This window comes from Rhinopithecus roxellana, chromosome 14 (genome assembly GCF_007565055.1).
Source record: "Rhinopithecus roxellana isolate Shanxi Qingling chromosome 14, ASM756505v1, whole genome shotgun sequence".
Lineage (NCBI taxonomy): Eukaryota > Metazoa > Chordata > Mammalia > Primates > Cercopithecidae > Rhinopithecus > Rhinopithecus roxellana.
The window spans coordinates 126,603,236-126,621,752 of NC_044562.1; the positions used below are offsets into that span (position 1 = coordinate 126,603,236).

At 38.2% G+C, this 18,517-nt stretch overlaps 1 protein-coding gene across 1 annotated transcript in view; it reads left to right on the forward strand.

The window, feature by feature from the left end:
* The window catches only part of NCKAP5 (NCK associated protein 5), a 944,753-nt gene that overhangs the window by 472,436 nt on the left and 453,800 nt on the right, over positions 1 to 18,517 (forward strand). The window contains exon 5 of the mRNA XM_030917014.1: positions 9,097 to 9,230. Coding sequence (XP_030772874.1) covers positions 9,097 to 9,230 — 134 coding nt within the window. The remainder of the gene's footprint in view (positions 1 to 9,096; positions 9,231 to 18,517) is intronic.

An 18,517-nucleotide genomic window follows, 5' to 3' on the forward strand; every position in this document is an offset into this window, starting at 1 on the left:
TTCATCACTGTATAAGATATGAGAGTTGGAAGGGACCTTAGCATTAGTGTTAATTTAGAATCTTTCAGATGGAGGGAACCCTCCAATGATTAGAAGAGACACAAGAGGGAAACACAGATTTTCTTGTTTACAGACCCTAGGGGTACATGATATGCCTGAGGGCCACACGTATAGAGGTCTAGGAGCACACGTAGAGAGAGATCCATGAACCAATACCTTTACTGGGGTCCAAGGTGTTATCCAAACAGGTTTCCTATGGGGAATGTTAATTGGTGAGTTTAAAGCAACAGGTGTGAGTTCCAGGTGGTCACACTGTGACCGAGGGTTAGTCACTGTGGCATATCTGCACAGCTCATGCAGGGGGTAGGGACAGCAGCACCAGTCGAGCAGTCTGTGTCTAGACGACCCATAGCAAGCAGTTGTGTAATGCAGATATCTGAATCGAACACATTGGGGAACTAGGAGTGGGAGTTAGGCATAGAACAGGAAACTCTACCAAGGATGACTGAGCCCTTCTTCTGGTATGAGAGAATCCAACTGATATTTAAAATGGAGACCAAGGCAGCATAAAACAACATAAAATTATAAGAACTTACTACAACAGTTTAGAAGTAGGTCTGGAGATGGTAAGTATATTTCCCAAAGTCACCCGGCAAGTTAATGGGGAGACAGAAACTATAGCCCAGTCTGTTAGCCTCATGCCTTCTCCATTGTAGGAATCATGATGTGAAAGTGAAGACACTTAGACTGATGAAAAATGTGAGAAGTGGATCAATGTATAAATTTTCATCCTATTTTTTTTTGCTGTAGGATGACATTAAAAGCAAAAGTGTGTTACTTTGTGTTGTGAATACAGTGTTACCATTTTATTATTCATTTGCAGCCCTAGTTGATGAATAATAAACAACTTGTTTTCTCTTGGTAGGATCCCAAAATTTGTTGTAATTTTTTCCACCATGACTTTACAATGCATATCAATCTCCATGTGCCAGACCTTTGTAGGATATGGTGAGGTTTCTCTTCAAATAATCGAATCAATGTTTTATACTTTAATTCATAGTACCCTCCCCCCTTTTTGTTCTCCTTTTTTTCTCCTTTTGTTCATTTTTGCCTTTGCTAGATGCCCAGGCACGCCACAGTACCAAGTGTTATCAGTACCAGCTTACGTTCCTTTCCTTATTTGGAAAGAGGACGAACTTTCTAGCTCATTACAGACACCCCTTCCCCTTTCCCTCCACTTTCTTTTACGTGCCCACTCTATCTAAAAAAATCAAATGTTTAGCCAACCAGGATTAGTTTGGATTGTATGACGCGACCCCGGCCAATGGGGAAAGGGTACAGGGACAGGACTTGCGTCAGGAATAAAGGCTCTCCTGCCCCTTTGTTCAGATGTGCTCTTGTGGCAACTGGCCAAGGAGTTACCCCTCTGCACAGAAGTAAAATTGCTTTGCTAAGAATCCTTTGTTCAAGGGTTCAATTTCCTTAGGATTTTGAGTGGTATTCCTAACACCTTCATTTTGTCTTGCTTTTCTTCACAACCCACCATGGAAAAACTCCTTTCATCAAGTTCACATCTCTATCCCTTTGCTAAGTAATAAGCACATATATAATCTTTGTCTAAGAAAATTTAGTCATATGGGGTGCTTCACCTGTGTCATTTCTGTTATAGAGCTCCTGTCTAGCATTGAGGACATTTTTAAGATCCATCCAAGTGCCCATCTGTCTTACTTGCCCTTGAAATTTCTACTCTCTACCCCACCCTTCTCCTCTGCTGTATTTCTTTATCTCACCCTTTCTCCTTTCTTTTCCAAAAAAAAAAAAAAAAAAAAAAAAAAAAAAAAAAAAAAAAAAAAAAAAAAAAAAAAAAAAAAAAAAAGAAGCACACACACACATAAAAACCAAGCTCTGCATCTTTTTTCAGTTAGAATAAAAGCTTTGTCTCTTGGGTGATGTTATCAGCACTGCAGATATATACTTGGCTATTTCTATCCTTGCATCTCAAAGTCTGATTCTGATTCTTCTGTTACAGCCAACAGTACGGGTTTAAAAAAAAATCAATTCTTAAGTTCCTTATCTGTTTCTCTGCTTCTAGGATGACCGAATCTTTCATAACTAATGGGGATATTGAATTCAGAGATCTTTATGGGGAAAATAGATTGCAATATGTGTGAAAAACAAAAACAAGGCTACAGTTAGATGTAATAACTATAGCTTAATTAAGATCCATTTCATACTGACTTGGTAGAGTTGGTTAATAGAGTTTTCCCGGTAAAAACTAGTTTTCATGAAGACATTAATTTTTCTGCTGATGTGTTTGGCTCATGGACTTCTGCAGAAAAAAACACAGGTAGTGTCAATTTAGATTCTCAATAGGAAGGGAGAGAATTAAAAGGATTGTTCTGGGTTTCTGGTAATTCTTAAGATGTTAGAGTATACATTGGATGTTGTTATTGGTGAATACCTGGAGATACTTGTGACTGGGTATGTTTTCTAGCAGGTAGCTTGCTTCTCAGGTTCCACGTTTCTCAAATGAGCTCGTATGTTTTTCCATCAATATACAGGAATATCATTGAATCACTTTGTCCTTCTCTAATAGCCTCTATTCATTTCTTACCTTAAGATTCTCTTATTATCCAAGAGTACTAATGTTTTCCCCATGATTCTTTGATCATAAAGTGTGACTCAATTCGAATGTTATCACTTGAACACATTTTCAGGACATCTTTTGAAACAGACCTATAGCGACTGCCTCTCAATTATCATGTATCTCTCAGACATCAAGCCAGCACAGGACACCTGAGATGAGCTGGTACCTCATGACACTCATAAGACAGGACTCATGGAGGGCTTGGAGCCTATGTGGGAGGTGCCTTTTGTTATGCCTGATGTTTCATCAAATATATGCCACATAAGGTGGTGCTAGAATTTCCAAGCCAAATAAATTCCTCTTTCTTTTTCATATTCTTTGAATCGTCTTTAACTCTGGCAGTATTATCACCCACTGATATAATGAGAATCATCAACTATAATTAGACCTCGAATAGAGGTACTTATTGGCTCTCCATATTTGAATCAAGTGTTAATGTGTTAATTTCATTCTGAAGTTTTGTCATACCATACATCAAGCCATCTGTCTGAAATCATACTAGGAAATGAGAATAAAAAATAATGTATTTTAGGGAAGGCCAAACACAGGGTTATATATATTCTAGATGGCATTTGTGATTAAGTTAGCCTCTCCATTCTTACATCAAAATCATATTTAAAATGTGTTTTCTTTCAGGATTAATGTATGATCTGCTTAGGCACACATTTTTGAACTTTTTGAAATATCTAACTATGATTTTTAAAATAGTTAATGGTTATTAAAGACAAATGTTGTACAGAATTTATCAAAAGTTGCTGAAGTATATTAGATGATATGAGCTGTGTAATTTTAGTTAGCCATATCTTATTTTCATATGGGATTTTTGAGTTTTTGAAGTGCCTTACCATACATTATTTCATCTATTATTCACAGTGATACTATGAAATTGTCTTGGTTGAGTTCACTGTCCCCAGTATACAGAGGAAACTGGCTTAAAGCAGTTAAGTTTTAAGTTAAGTGGCCGAGACGGGTGGATCATGAGGTCAGGAGATCGAGACCATCCTGGCTAACACGGTGAAACTCCGTCTCTACTAAAAAATACAAAAAATTAGCCGGGCGAGATGGCGGGCGCCTGTAGTCCCAGCTACTCGGGAGGCTGAGGCAGGAGAATGGCGTAAACCCGGGAGGCGGAGCTTGTAGTGAGCCGACATCGTGCCACTGCACTCCAGCCCGGGCGACTGAGCGAGACTCCGTCTCAAAAAAAAAAAAAAAAAAAAAAAAAGTTAAGTGGCTTGTTCAAAACCACTTCTCTAGTAAATGGTGCAGTACAAACTAAAAACTGGTAGCATTATTTAATTTATTATATTTATTTTAAATATTTAAATATTTATATAAATGTTTTACCATTCTATAATTTAGCCTCTTAGTTCTTTCTCCATACTGTAGTCAGAATGAACTTCGCCAAATCTTAATCAGATCATCTTCCTCACTTGATTAAACCCTCAGTAATGAGTCATCATTTTACTCAGGCTGTAGTCCCAAATCCGTCATGTGATGTTCATGGTCCTGTGTGGTCTAGCCCTTATTCTTTTCCACCTGCATCCCATGCCACTCCTGCCCCCTGGCTCACCAGCGTCCAGCCACACTGGGCTTCTCTTCCTCCCTCCCTACACGGCAGAGGGCTTCACACTTGCCGCTCCCTGTGCCTGGAGTGCTGGTCCCCTCTCTTCACCTGGTAGCACCTGGTCATCAGAGAGGCCTCAGTTTCTTTCTCAGAGAGGTCTCCTGACCCACCAAACAAAATCAGTTTCTGTCAGTTTCACCTTTCAGCAAACTCTTCGTTAAAAATCAATTTATACTGCTGTGTTATCTGTGTGATGTTTATTTAGCACTAGCCGTCTCCGTTAGTCTGTAAATCTAATGAAGCCAGGAACCATGTCCTTTTGACTCAGTGCTGGTTTCCATGTCTAGTTCAGTGTTTGGCATGTAGTAGCTACTCAATAAACATTTGTGGGCCAAGTAAATAAATGACTCTATGTTGGTGGTACATAGCTTCTTTTACATGCATGATTCTCTATTAGGGAGTAATCAGAATCTATATAGATTTTTCTTCATTTCCTTGGAACATACATGTAGAAATGACCTATTGATACTTTAATGATTTAAGCAAGTTTTACAAAATTATCAGGAGAAAAGTTCAGAAACAGATTACCCAGGGAAATGGAGGAATCTCCTGCATTTGAGGTTTAATCAGAGGATGGCTCAGTTAAGTTTGAGCTCTGTTGCTGTGTGTAGGTTGTGAGGTATAGACAAGATCATTCTGTAGAACCATGAAGGTAATACCTGTTTTTCTGTTTGTATGTTTGATTCTTTGTCTAGAACTTAACTCTTTGCTCATGTCCAAATAGGAAAATTACTTTGGAATTCCACTCTTGATTTGGACTTCCTTTTCTTCACCATGATGTCCATAACTTGTATGTTCCTGAAAATTACTGCAGTCTGTAAAACCACACAGTGGAAACCACAAGGCTTATGGGGGAAACAGGACTATGGGAACAATACTCAAAACTTTGTCAGTGACACACTAAAAACAAAAAGGTAGGAACTTAATACAATTGGTAGCTATGTGTTCAGTGGTTAAAAAATACATAAATACTAAAATAAATATGGTGCTTTACCTTGAAAGAGTTTTTTTGTGGAAGTTGGATATCAACAGGGATGCAGTTCAGAAGCTACTGTGAAGTGGTAGAAGGAACGCTGTCTGAAATTGGAGGGAAAGTTGTAACACCACATGTGGATGGTTATGGCTCTTAATGCACATGGTGAACTGAGGTCTATTTGAAATATGTGTGTTTTGTGTGTTTTGATGCAGTTCAGCTGTGTGCAGTTTTCTGTGTTCCCTTAATTTTTCTCATGAATGAAATCAGGCAATCAGCAAACCTAAGATTTGTGCCATGCTCAAATTTTTTCATATCATATCAGTTGCGTTGGAACAAATTAGCACTTTTAAAAGAAATGTTACAGCAGAACTGACAGTAGTAGGAGAAAAAAGTGGAGACTTAGGGTCAGAAAAACTCAGTTCTAGCTCCAGAGCTGCCATTTCTAACCATGGAACCAGAGCAAGCTCCCTGCCTCTCTTTTTGGCCCCTACCCTTGTCTTTAGATGGAGGTGATAATAACCAATATTGCTGAACTGTTCTGGAGACTGAATACGGTAATGAAGGTGGACACATTCTGTAAATTGTAGAATATTCTCCAGATTGAAGATATTTTTTGCAGAGTTTGCTCATTTCAGAGTTAGAGACAGCAGCTAATGAATAACAGAGTTGAAAGCTAACCCACTCACAGCTTTTCTTCAGAAAAATAGGCAAACCTATCTTTTTACTAATAACAAAGCCCACCTCTGTAAAGGGAAAGAAGAACCTGTGACTGGCAAGTTTTGTTGAACACGTGTGTAATGTCACTGCTTAGACTCAGCCTTTGAGCCGTTGTTTGTGTTCCTGGTGCAGCGATTTAAGAGCTTTGGTAAGAGAAGCCAAAGAGAAAGGGAAGAGGTGACGAACATGGAGCATCTTGCTGGAAGAACATGGGAGGAATTGAAAGGTGGTGATTGAGGAGCTTTGAAAATCATCATGAGGCTCTCCTAGGCAGGTGTCTTAAAGCCATCCCAGCTCAGTGGCTCTACAGAAAGAGAGATGTTGCTCTAGAAATGTGGTCCTATCAGATTTGTAGCCCAGATTTCCATGATGTTGTCCTCTACTTACTGCTCTTCAGTATCTAGTGGCGTTGCGTAAATAACACCAACTGCTCTCCATCTCTCGTTGCCTTTCACACTTTCTGCTGTGAAAGATCCAGAGCAAACATTTGGGAGATAAATTAAAATTACTTTGGGGATAGAATCAATATAGCGAATACAGACGAAAAAATAGCCGATCTACGGATACTATATTTTTTCTGTGTTTAGCCATGTTTTTAAATTTGGGTACAAAACTTTTTCATTTTTAGTAGGTGTGGATTATTGTCAAGCTTTGATGGATTAATTGAAATACATCTCATTTGAAGGGAACATATTTTATTGAACAGCTTTTGCTCTTATAGTCTTAATTCCTTAGAATTTTCTCTGTGTTAACAGGGTTTCTTTTTTTTGTGTGTGATTTTTTTTTCATGTTTGAAAAGGCATAAATAAATTGAAGAGAAAAAGTTATTTGTGTGGAAAAGGTTCTCTCATGATCATGTTTTTGGGACTCTTTAATATGTCAGTGAGTGAATCTATGGAGCATTCTTTACTTTTGAAGGAAGGAGGGATGCTGTTTTCTCCACAAAACTTCACTTTTTTTTTTTTTTTTTGAGATGGAGTCTCACTCTGTCATCCAGACTGGAGTTCAGTGGTGCGATCTTGGCTCACTGCAACCTCCGCCTCCTGGGTTCAAGCAATTCACTGCCTCAGCCTCCCGAGTAGCTGAGATTATAGGCGCCACAACCCCCATCTAATTTTTGTGATTTTAGTAGAGACAGGGTTTCACCATCTTGGCCAGGCTGGTCTTGAACTCCTGACCTCGTGATCCACACTCATCAGCCTCCCAAAGTGCTGGGATTACAGGCATGAACTTCACATTCTTCGTGGCGTACGCTTTTGAACTATTTAGCATACTTTTTTTTTTTTGAACTGTCTCTGGAATCAAAGCACTATCTTCCAAATTCTGTAATATTGGTGACTTGTCTATGTTGCATTTAGTCTAATCAGTCAATAAAAAGAGGAATGTCAATTGTATATATAACTGTAAAGAGTTTACTTTATTATAGTAAAATATATATCACATAAAATTTGCCATTTTGACCATTTTTGTAAAGAGTTAACTTTAATTAACCCATTTGTCTTCCACAACCACATTTTTCTTTTCAATGCTTCCAGAACGTCATTTTCCAAAGTGACAGAATAAAGATTTGATTTTAATTTTGATTTTATTTTTTCTGTTTTAAGTAAAAGTAACTCATTATGGGAGTTAAAAGTAGATCATCAAAACGTCAGGCCCGAGTAAGCAAAGGGCCGGCTTCAGAATCAATAAGCAAATATATTTCCAGCACTACCGCTTATTAGGTAATATGCTAAAATGTAAAATATATCTGCACATAAGGCATCTTGAACAAATATTTATCTAGGTGGAGAACTATGATAAATTCACATGAAAAATAACAGTAGAAAAAGTGAAGACCTAAAGGGTGGTAAAGGTAGTAGGTACTGTTGGAATTCAGGGAAGGGAGGAAATGCAGTGATGAGGGATACGTTGTAGAGGACATGGCTAACAGCTGAGCCTGGAAGGAACCCTAGGCTTTCAATTGAGAGACCTAAGGAGCTTTTTACGCAGGAACAAAGGTCCAGAGGCAGGGGATATGTAAGTATTTTTAGAGGATCAGGATTCATGTCTAGATTCTCATCTGTTTCTTTCATGATCCACAGAATGCCTTTTTTCTCATGAGTTAGAGCTGGAGAAAATCTGTCTTTGCTGTCACTTCCTGTGAATATGCCACATGTGATAAATCATATTTAATCCATAGTGCATGGTACACAGTCATAGTGTTTGGTTTATTTCAAAACAGAGGTCTCTGGTCTCTGTTTCTCTTCTTTCCTTTTAAGTATGCATGTCCCTCGTGATCAGACATTGCATCTATGGTTTTCACCACAGAGTATATATCCTGTGTACAAAATGCTCAGTTTTAGTAACAGCAATAACAATAACAGCACGGCATGCTTTTTAAAAAAGGCAACAACAACAAAACAACAACAAAACAAAAAAGACGTTAGTGTAGCTGACTAAGTACTGTCAGGAGGATCTGAGCTGTGTGCTTTTTACCAGTTCCAGGGATGAGTTTGTGCTGAACCATCTATTCTGTCATCTAGTTCCTCTTTCAGTCCCTGATACCCGTTCGTGAGATGAGCTAGTTATCTAGGATTATAAAAACAGTGGGTGGCTTGGCCTAGTTTTATCTCTGAAGACCTAACTGGAAAAAATGAAAAACAGTTCTTGAGCCTCACTCTCATCAGCTTCACGTTCTAATTAACTTGAAATTTTCGGTCCTTCTATAAAAACAGTAATGTTCTCTTTCAAGGATATACCAGAGATGGAAGAGATGAAATAATTCTGAACAGGTAATAATCTTACTAATTATTATCTGACTTACTGTGCATTCGACAGTATTTTTGGGTCATAGTTCTTCACAGGGTGCTCTCTGGGTTAGTGGAAATTATTCAAGTGTTAGAATTTAGTCATCTGGGACTCAAAATCTATTACCTTCTGGCTTATATGACCTTGCACAGATTACTTAGGTATCTCTGATCATTGGTTTCTTTGTCTATAACAAGAGATTAAGAACAGGACCTACTTCGTGGGGTTGTTTGAAGGATGAAATTCATATATATATAAAGTTCAAGTTATCACTTGATAACCAACTATTTCTTATTTTTGTCATAAACACTCTTCTAAAAGTCATTCCCTTTGTGCCTTTTATAGCATGAGAAGCTGATACATGAACTGGAAGAGGAGAGACACTTACGCCTTCAAAGCGAGAAGCGTTTGCAGGAGGTGACCCTAGAGTCTGAGCGCAACAGAATTCAGATGCGTGGCTTGCAGCAGCAGTTCTCCAGGTATTGTTCTTAACTGAGCAGATTGCTTCCTGAGGTGCATCTCTCTCTGCACCCATAACACCTTGGATTGAATGTCCATTGTGTAAGCTTCTGTTGTGTTTGATGAGCAATTTACCAACCGTTTAGACCTTCTGTTCTGACTAAAACATCCTGTCGCATCCAGACCAATTTTCTGAAACTGTTCATTTGCACCTGACATGATCTTTATTGAGACTGGTTGTCTTTTCTTTCCTGATGGCTTCCCTAAGGGTCTTCAATTGAATTGTGGTGACTTTGCAGCCAGTAGGCTTGTCCTTTAAAAGGCCAGCCAAGAGCATGAGATTTCACTGGTCATCACAATCCTATTTTAAGACAAAGAGAGGGTATGTGAATCTAACAATTCAATAAGCTCTTCTTCATTGCTTAGAGGAAACACTAAGGAGTAGTAAAAAAAAAAAAAAAAAAAAAAAAAAAAAAAAAAAATCAGTGAGTTCCTGTCCTTAAAAAGATATCACTAGAACACTTGAATTTGGCCAGGCTCAGTGGCTCACACCTGTAATTCTAGGACTTTGGAAGGCCGAGGTGGGCCAATCACTTGAGGTCAGGAGTTCAAGACCAGCCTGGCCAACATGGCAAAGCCCCATCTCTACTAAAAATACAAAAATTAGCCGGGTGTGGTGGCAGGTGCCTGTAATCCCAGCAACTCGGGAAGCTGAGGCAGGAGAATCACTTGAACCCAGGCACTGGAGTTTGCAGTGAGCCGAGATTGAGCCACTGCACTCCAGCCTAGGCAACAAAGCGAGATTCTGTTACAAAAAAAAAAAAAAAAAAAAAAGAGGAGAGAGAGAGAGAGAAACAGATCACTAGAATTTGAAAGGAAGATTCTGAAAAAGTAGTTCCTATATTTAATTCTAGCAGTTGGAATCTTTCAGTTTCCAATTATAGTTAATATGGGGGCAGTTGATGGTTCAAACTATTATGTTAAAGTCCCTTCAATTCCATGGGAGGAATCCCCCAGAAAATTGTGCATTTACAGCCCTGAGACCAGATATCGGCACCTTGTGAAGGACAATCTGCGTTCATTTCTATACTTCACCATTTATAAAATCAGGAAAATAATTTGTTTCACTTTTCTCTCCTGAGATTATCCCAGGCAGTATCCATGTTTGAGAAGTTGCCCTAAAATCCTCATGAACAAACTGTGTGGGTCTTGTCTTTAACTTTTCACTGTGATTTGGAGAATACCGTGACCGGTGATAGATAAGATAGCTTTGTCATTATGAAGTTTTTATAATGACAGCTTAATTTTTAGATGTGTTGCAGGGAGAGAACAAACACAGTTGAGCCTCCAGATAATTTACCTCATTATGGCCAATACTATATATGTGCTTCAACTTTGGTGTAGGGGTACGTGGAGGAACAGGACAAGAAGGATGGATGACTCCTGTGTGGTCGGCATTATAATTTAACACCCTGTTCAACACCTGAAGCCCATGATAATACACAGGTGCTGTAGAAATGCACCAATCAATACTTTAATAAATGCATGTCCCTACCCCACATAGGCTATTACTTACATCACCTTATGCTCGATTTTTCATTCAGTTTGATGGCAACTCACCCTTTGTATCTCCTAACCAACTTAAAATAATAGATCTACCCCTCCAAAGTGAATTTAAAACAAGCACTACTTGGTAATATTGGTTGTTTTAATGGCACAGGAAAGGAGGAGGCAGATCTTGCTCTCCTTGCACTGTCTAATTGAGATGTCTCTATATTCAAGCTATTGATTTAGGTGGCAGGAGACACATGGCATAGTAAATTATATTCATATGATGCCAGGTCATCTGCTGTAAATCAGATACCAATCCCATACAGATTTCAGTTACACAAGAGTCAAGACTACATCCTGGGCTGAAAGAGAAGATAATTATGTGTACAATAAATAGTGGTTGATTTTTACATACTTCTTTTGTGAGGGATTTTTATCCTATTATAATTAGTTTTCTCATGTAAAGTGTCACTGAAACTGAAAAGTTCAAGTCTGGAGAACTAATGTAAATCAGTAAAAGACATGGAGGAGAAAAGCATGAGTAACAGATAATTACACAATAATTTGAGCAGACCCACTGAACCATTTCTGATGGCCTTTCACAGTTTAAACTTTGGTTTTTAAGATATTTCTAGTTATGTTTAAATAATCTTAGTAAGTCTTTGAAAAATTCTCAATATTATAGAATAAGCCTTTATTGCATCACCCTTGGACAGGGTTAACATCCAATATGGTCATCTAAATAATTTACATAATGTAAATGATTCTATTGAATTAGAAACTTTTATATTCATAATTTTCTTCTTTTTTTCTGTTGGGTCGATGAGTTCATTTTGTGCATGATGGTATCTGGGATGTGGAGTTACTTTTGAACATTGTTCATGGGCTGAGGTTACTTTTAAAAACTAAGCTAACAACCACTTTCTCAAAGAATGTGGTATGGTTTACAATAAAAGGTAGATTTATAGGAGGGCTGATAAAATAAAAACAAAATAAAGGTCATGAAAGGAGAACATGACAAGTTATCACTTTCATATAGCCCAACAAGTTTTCTGAGTATGAGCATGTAATTTAGCTCTAAGATTCCTGGCAGACAAGATCAAAAGGAAAAAAAAAAAAAGAATATGTAATTATTATTTCATGGCCAAAGGCTACTACTCCTTAAAGAGAGGAATATTATCTCTGTTAATCAATTCATAATAGAATGTATCACATAGAACACTTCATAGAAGATACTGAAGGATACAGTAGACATGGTCCAAAATGGTGCAAATTAGGATTAATTCTTGCAAGGGCTACTGCTTTCACTGTGTCACTTATATCTGGAAAGTTAAGCTGTTTTTCAATGTCCTAATATATGGAAGAAGAATGCTGCGTCATGTCTGAGAGATCACAAGTGAAATAAGAACTACTCCGGTACTCTGATGCTTAAAGTTCTCAAGTCAACCATTATACCTCAGTTTCACGGGAACCTCCTGGTATATACATGTGCCTTTCTAATACTATGAATGTGGGAAACAGAGGCATAAGATGCTGAGGCCTGGCCTGGGCTGGGTGACATGTTTTCTTGCTATGTTTGATGACTTTGTAGGCATGGGAGCCTCTAAACAATAGTTATGGGATTCCAAGTCTCAGCTTCAGTAACAAGGTGAGTCAATGGAGGGAGGAGCGGATAATGAATTTCGATGCTGGGACAGTTAGGTACACATGGGAAGCAGAGTTCACGTGTCAGGATGAGTGATTCAGGAGAGGTAGTCCAAGGCTTAATTTTATGCAGTTTCAGCTATGTGATAAGTCTGACGGCTTGAAGGCACCAGGCAAGCCTGAACATTTGTGATTGTCTCTATTAATGAGTAATGGGATCACTGAGGTGATAAAAATCTATACAAATGCTTGAATGAGTAGTTCTTTTTTATATCACCACCAAACCTTCAGCCACAATCCTTTCTTCCCTCTTGACCTCTAATTAGGCTATAATGATCAGAAATGGTCCAAAGTTTAGGCAATAAAAAAAAATTGGATATGCCGCCAGAGGTTACCTAATCAGCTTTAAGCTCATAAATCAGAAATTGCCTACATTGAGGGTGATTCAGACAGGCATAACAAACTTGGTTCAGACCATTTACATTCTTTAATGTAAATATAGAGAAAAAAAATACTTGCAAATTAAGCCTTCTCCACAGTTGAGAGAGCACTTCAATAAGGTGGTAGTTAGAAACCGGTGGTGATATCTTAGGGCTGCCGCTTTATCTTATTATTTGGTGATATACATCAAAAGTGCTTTCCAGATGTGAAAGTGGTTGTTTCACCCATTGTCTGTGTGACTGGGCATATTTTATGAGGGATTAGATTTGTAACTGTCTAAAATTCCAAATTCTCCCCACTCTCCCCCCTCCTCTAACTGCTTGTTTGAATTGTGCCAAGGTGAATGCTGTAGTAAGACTGTGGAACTGTCTTCCCTTGTATGTAAAGACAATCACTGTCTTCCCTTGTATGTAAAGACAATCACCCCTGGATTTATTATCCCTGTTGAGGTAATGAAGTGTTTGTGTATCAGTTAGATTCACCTGGAGGAGCACTTTCAGGAATATTGTCTCCAAGCTAGGTGGGGGATGTTGAGTTGAAATAACAGTGATTTACAAAAAAAAAAAAAAAAAAAAAAAAAAAAAAAAAAAAAAAAGTAAGAGTAATAGCATCACTTAGGTGATAAAATGAGGAGATAAGCAACTCTACAGAGTACTGATTTCATATATGTAATTGTGCATACCATGCATGATTTGCGTAGGTGTCTCTGTTGGTCCCTTTGGAAATAATCTAATCAACTTGTAGATGATGATGATGATGATTGTTGAGACAGGGTCTGGCTCAGGTTCCCCAGGCTAGAGTGTGGTGCAGTCTCAGCTTACTGCAGCCTGCCCCTCCTGGGCTCAAACCATCCTCCCACCTCAGCCTCCCAAGTAGCTGGGACTACAGGTGCATGTCACCACGCCTGGCTAATTTTTGTAATTGTGGTAGACGAAGTTTTACCATGTTGCCCAGCCTGGTGTCAAACTTCTGGGTTCAAGTGATCCTCACACCTCAGCCTCCCGAAGGGCTGGTGTGCCACCATGCCAGGCCCAATTTGTAGATTATTAATGAAAGCTGCTGTTTTCAACAGGAAACAAACACTTTTATTGTGTGCCTAGTAACACCGTATGGGCCCACAAAAAAGTAGAATTCAGATAGAGAAGTCTTATTTACATATATGAACATAACAACATATTTATAGCTTAGCTGTAAATAAAGAGGACTTCTATCCAGATTCAGAACAGCCAGACTTCATACTTGCTACTGGTTTATTATGCTGAGGCATGGATAGTCAGATGAAATTAATGATTGCATAGTGACAACAATAATAATACCCATTTTTATTGTGTCACAGCTCTGTGCTGCAGCGTGTTGAAAGATTTAAATTAAAATTGATCTGGCAGATTTAGCACCTGGCAGACATAATTTGTAAACGTTCTTAGCAATCCACATTACAACCCAAGTATCAGGAATCAAGATACTTGATTTCAGGCCTCTTCAGCCTTGAAATGTTCCGTGTGTGTTTACACCAGTCATTGTACATCTAAATAAGGGGGAATAATTAAGGTTTGCCACTCATATTTGACCAGGTTAGTTAAAAGTCACCCAAATGGAGCTCAAGCTTTCACTCCCTACCTTGAGGATTAGCTTTCACTCCCTACCTTGAGGATTAGCTTTCACTCCCTACCTTGAGGATTTCTGTGCACCTGCTATGACCTTCTCCCCTGGCACCGTCATCCCCTGCCTTGAAGCTATTTCTTTGCTTACTGTAATGGGGATTCTCCTATCACAGTTGATTGCTGTGCTTAAGTGCAGTCTGCTGCATGCTGAACTTCAAGGAGTCATAAGTGGAGATGGTTTTACCGCTTAGCTCGTTCATTGGTTGCTGTTCACATTATCGGCTCTCAGAAACTTTATGGAATCCTAGGGTTCATTTTCTGCTGCCCATTTGGAAGCGGTAGGCACCTGGCATAGAAGTGTGTGTTGAAGAGGATAATATGCCCGTAAATGTTCTACCCACGTACTCCCTTCTGCTTCTGTATCTGTCTAGTACATTAAAAGAACATTTTCTCTCCATCTTTAGAAGGAGGAAAACGTAACAAGATGAGTAACGCTGTCAATTGACCTTTGGACAAGCATCAGCACAGAGCTCTTCTCTTCTGCACTTGTTCCCATGTCTGACTGTTCGTCAACTTTAACCTGTCTCAGAGGCCGGCTCTTCTGAGTGCCTTGTTCCTCCTGATGGATGCAGAGGGCAATTTTCTATTGAATTGGAATTGCTACTTCCACATCATCAACAGTATTTCTGCCTGAGACTTTTCGTAAAAACTGGGGCCTCTCATCTGTTGCTCTGTGTAAATCTACTGGAAGTTGAAGATGGCAAAGCAACATTGGTTGAAGGATAAATTTTCTTCCAATTACAACAGATGGAAGAAAAGATTTTAAATGGCATCTTTTAAAATGCCTGGATAACGTAATATGGATCATATTTTGATGTCAGAAGTTTATATCTTAGTGATCTAGCATGTAAGCTCTCCCTTAAGCAAAGCAAGGGAAATCCAAAACCAATTATGTAGCAAACTGGAAAGAAAGGCTATTCTTGGCTCCCTGGGCAAATACTAACTTACTGAAAGCCGAACATTACTTTATTCTTTTGTATTTCTCTTTCTGCCTAATAAATGATGAGATGGTCATATGTTTCTTCTTAAATTTTTTAAAGAGCTTTATGTTTTTGAGTAGACAACATGAAAGTTATGTTGCCTATTATTCATCCCTGTAGAGAAAACAGTATTAACACAGAGTATAGTTTCAATTTCATTGCAAAGAGCACTATCTTATTTAATGGGTTGTCCGGGACCTGGTGTCAGTGTACCTCTAAGTAGCTTAATAACTCTGGTTAAGTAATTTGACCCTTTTGGGTCTCAATTTGCTCATCTGTAAAATGAGTAAATTCAATTACATTATAGTTTTATAAATGCTTTTTATGCTTTTTAAAAGGCCCTGCATTAGAAATGAAATGCACTTATTTATTGGGTGAAGTAATAATTTCACATTTGTAACCAGGCCTTCTAGAAGTTTCTAACAATGAGTTTTGTGTTGAGGTCTTGGAGGAGACTGTCTTATTGTCCATGCAGTAATCACAGGGAGGCTCTGTGGGACCAGGTTTTGGCCACGTCTATTTTGGTTACTTGACTCTGGAGAAGTTGAAATTAGAAAACTGCCGAGCCTAGATGAGAAATTTCTGTCAGAGACAGCCAAAATTAAATACTGGGGAAGCTGACTGGCAAAAGAAACTTAAGATACTCTGCAGTGAACATATAACCAAGACTGCCCTTGGCTCTGATATTGTCCACTTTAGGATTTATTTGAACTGGTTTGGTAAAAAGTCTAAATAGAGAGAACTTTATGACAACCAGAATTGTTTTCACTTTTTAACAATTTCCCTGAAGAAATAGCCATCAATAAAAATACCAGTGATTTAGTCTCTCCTCTAAATGTGTTTTAATAACATATTATAACTTCTAATACATTACTGTCCCTGCTCCAACACACTTTTTCCTTTAAGAAAATGTGTGAGATATAGAATAATGTTTTAAAATTGAAAACTAAATTGATTTCTACTTTCAATAATAAATGTTTTATTTTTTGGTGCAGTTTATAGAAAATCCACTTTTCTTACGTTTACAGTTTAGATAAATTTAGACAAGCATCGACCCTCGTGTAACCACCACCACAATTAAAATACAGAATATTTTCATGTCCTGGACCAGTTCTCTCCCTTCCTCTTTGTTCTCATTTCCCTCACAAGCCCCTGGTAACTACTCGTCTTATTTCTCTCCCTGTAGTTTTGCCTTTTCCAGAAAGGCTTATAAATGACGAAGTCATAAAGTATGGAACTTTTTGGTCTGGTTTCTTTCACTTTGTGTGATTCTTTTGAGATGTGTCCGTGTTTTTGAAAAAATCAGTAGTTCATTTTTTATTCGTGAATAGTATTCTGTTATGTAGATATACTACTATTTGTTTATTCATTCACCTGTTGATAGACATTTGGATTCTCTCCCGTTTTGAGTGAATGTGATTGAAGTTGCTATCAACATTCATGTCCAGGTCTTAGAGCGTTTACCTCTTGGGCAGATAACTAGGGTGGGACCACAGAGCCATATAGTAAGCATTTGTTTAATTCCATAAGAAACTGCCAAACTGTTTTTCCAAATTATCTGTGCCTTTTTGCATTTCTACTAGCAATGTAGCAATGTACAGGAGTTCTAGTTGTTTCATATCCATACATGCTTCTTCAAAAATAAAATAGACACAGGAAGTCACACAAAGTAAATGTCTGGCTTAAGGAATAATTCTAAGGTGAATGACTTTGTAACCAACGCCGTTGGTCAAGAAAAGAGTCAAGAAAGGAGACTCTGCCAGCCTCCCAGAATCCCATCTGGATGCCTCTTCTCAGCCTCAACCTTTATCTTTTTCCAATAAGCTATTAGTCGGACTGTATAGCAGTAACCTTCCTGTGTTTTTCATAGTTTCATCATTTAATGTGCATCTCCAGACCCTTCAGATTAGTCTTGTGCATCTGTTAAAAAACAACTGGATATGTCTTTTAAGTTTTTTGAACCTACAGGTTACTGTCCATCCCTTCCTTTTCTTTCATATTTTATGCATTAAAGACCTAGAATATTTGACTTGTAGAGTTTCCCACAGTCTAAGTTTTGTTGATTACCGTACTTGGGATTGGGCACCATGTTCTTCTGGCATCGGTATTTTCTGCAAATTGGCAGCTATTTTCATACATTGCTCCTAATAATGATCTAAATAAAGAGTTAAAGGTTGCTGCCTATCCAAGGGACAGATATTGTTTGTGCTCCTGTTCCTCTCTTATATACCACCCATAACCTTTGCCTTCATAAACATTAAATAAATATTTGTTGATTGAAGAATGAATGAGTGAATATCTTCAGTAAAGTAGAAAGATCCAACCAGAGTTCTACTAGACTTAGGTTAAGCATATAGAAGAATTTTACAGATAGTGTGTTTATGACAGAAATTTGCTTCCAAGGGAGGTTGTAGAATGGCCATTTCTGGGGATCTTTAAAATTTTGATAATACTCATCATTCTTAGAGTTATAAATTGTGATGGCCTGGGAGGATGAAGACCTGATTTCTCATCTCTGGGCTTCTGTGATGGAGTGCTCACCTATAAAAGATAAGTTGCCTGTTTCAGAATACTCTTTGCAGAATTCTTTCTGCAGGGCACTAAATGGAATTTGGTGCATTGAAAGTTTACTTCCCATAGGCTAAAGTTTACACTCCAAGAGTGTTTTATGGCTCTCAGATAACATTTATACCAATCTCTCTAAGGTTTGCATATGGGGCAGGGGCAGAGGCAGAGGCAGCAGTCCCAGTAGTACAGATTATTGTTCTGATTACCTTTTTGGTCCATAGGCAGTGCATTTAATGAACACTGTTCCTGCTGAGTATAAGTCTAAGTGCTAACTGTAAACAGTTAGAACCGTTCTTTGGAATCCTTTATTTAATTTGTGAGAAATAATTCTGTTAAGATGGTCCTTGTTTATAAATGTCTACATCTGTTGCTAACAAACAGCTTCAAGCTTTTAAGAATGTTTCCTGAGAATGAAGCAGAGAGTTAGCTATGCTGAAGCTATGGGGTTCTGACAAAATAAAT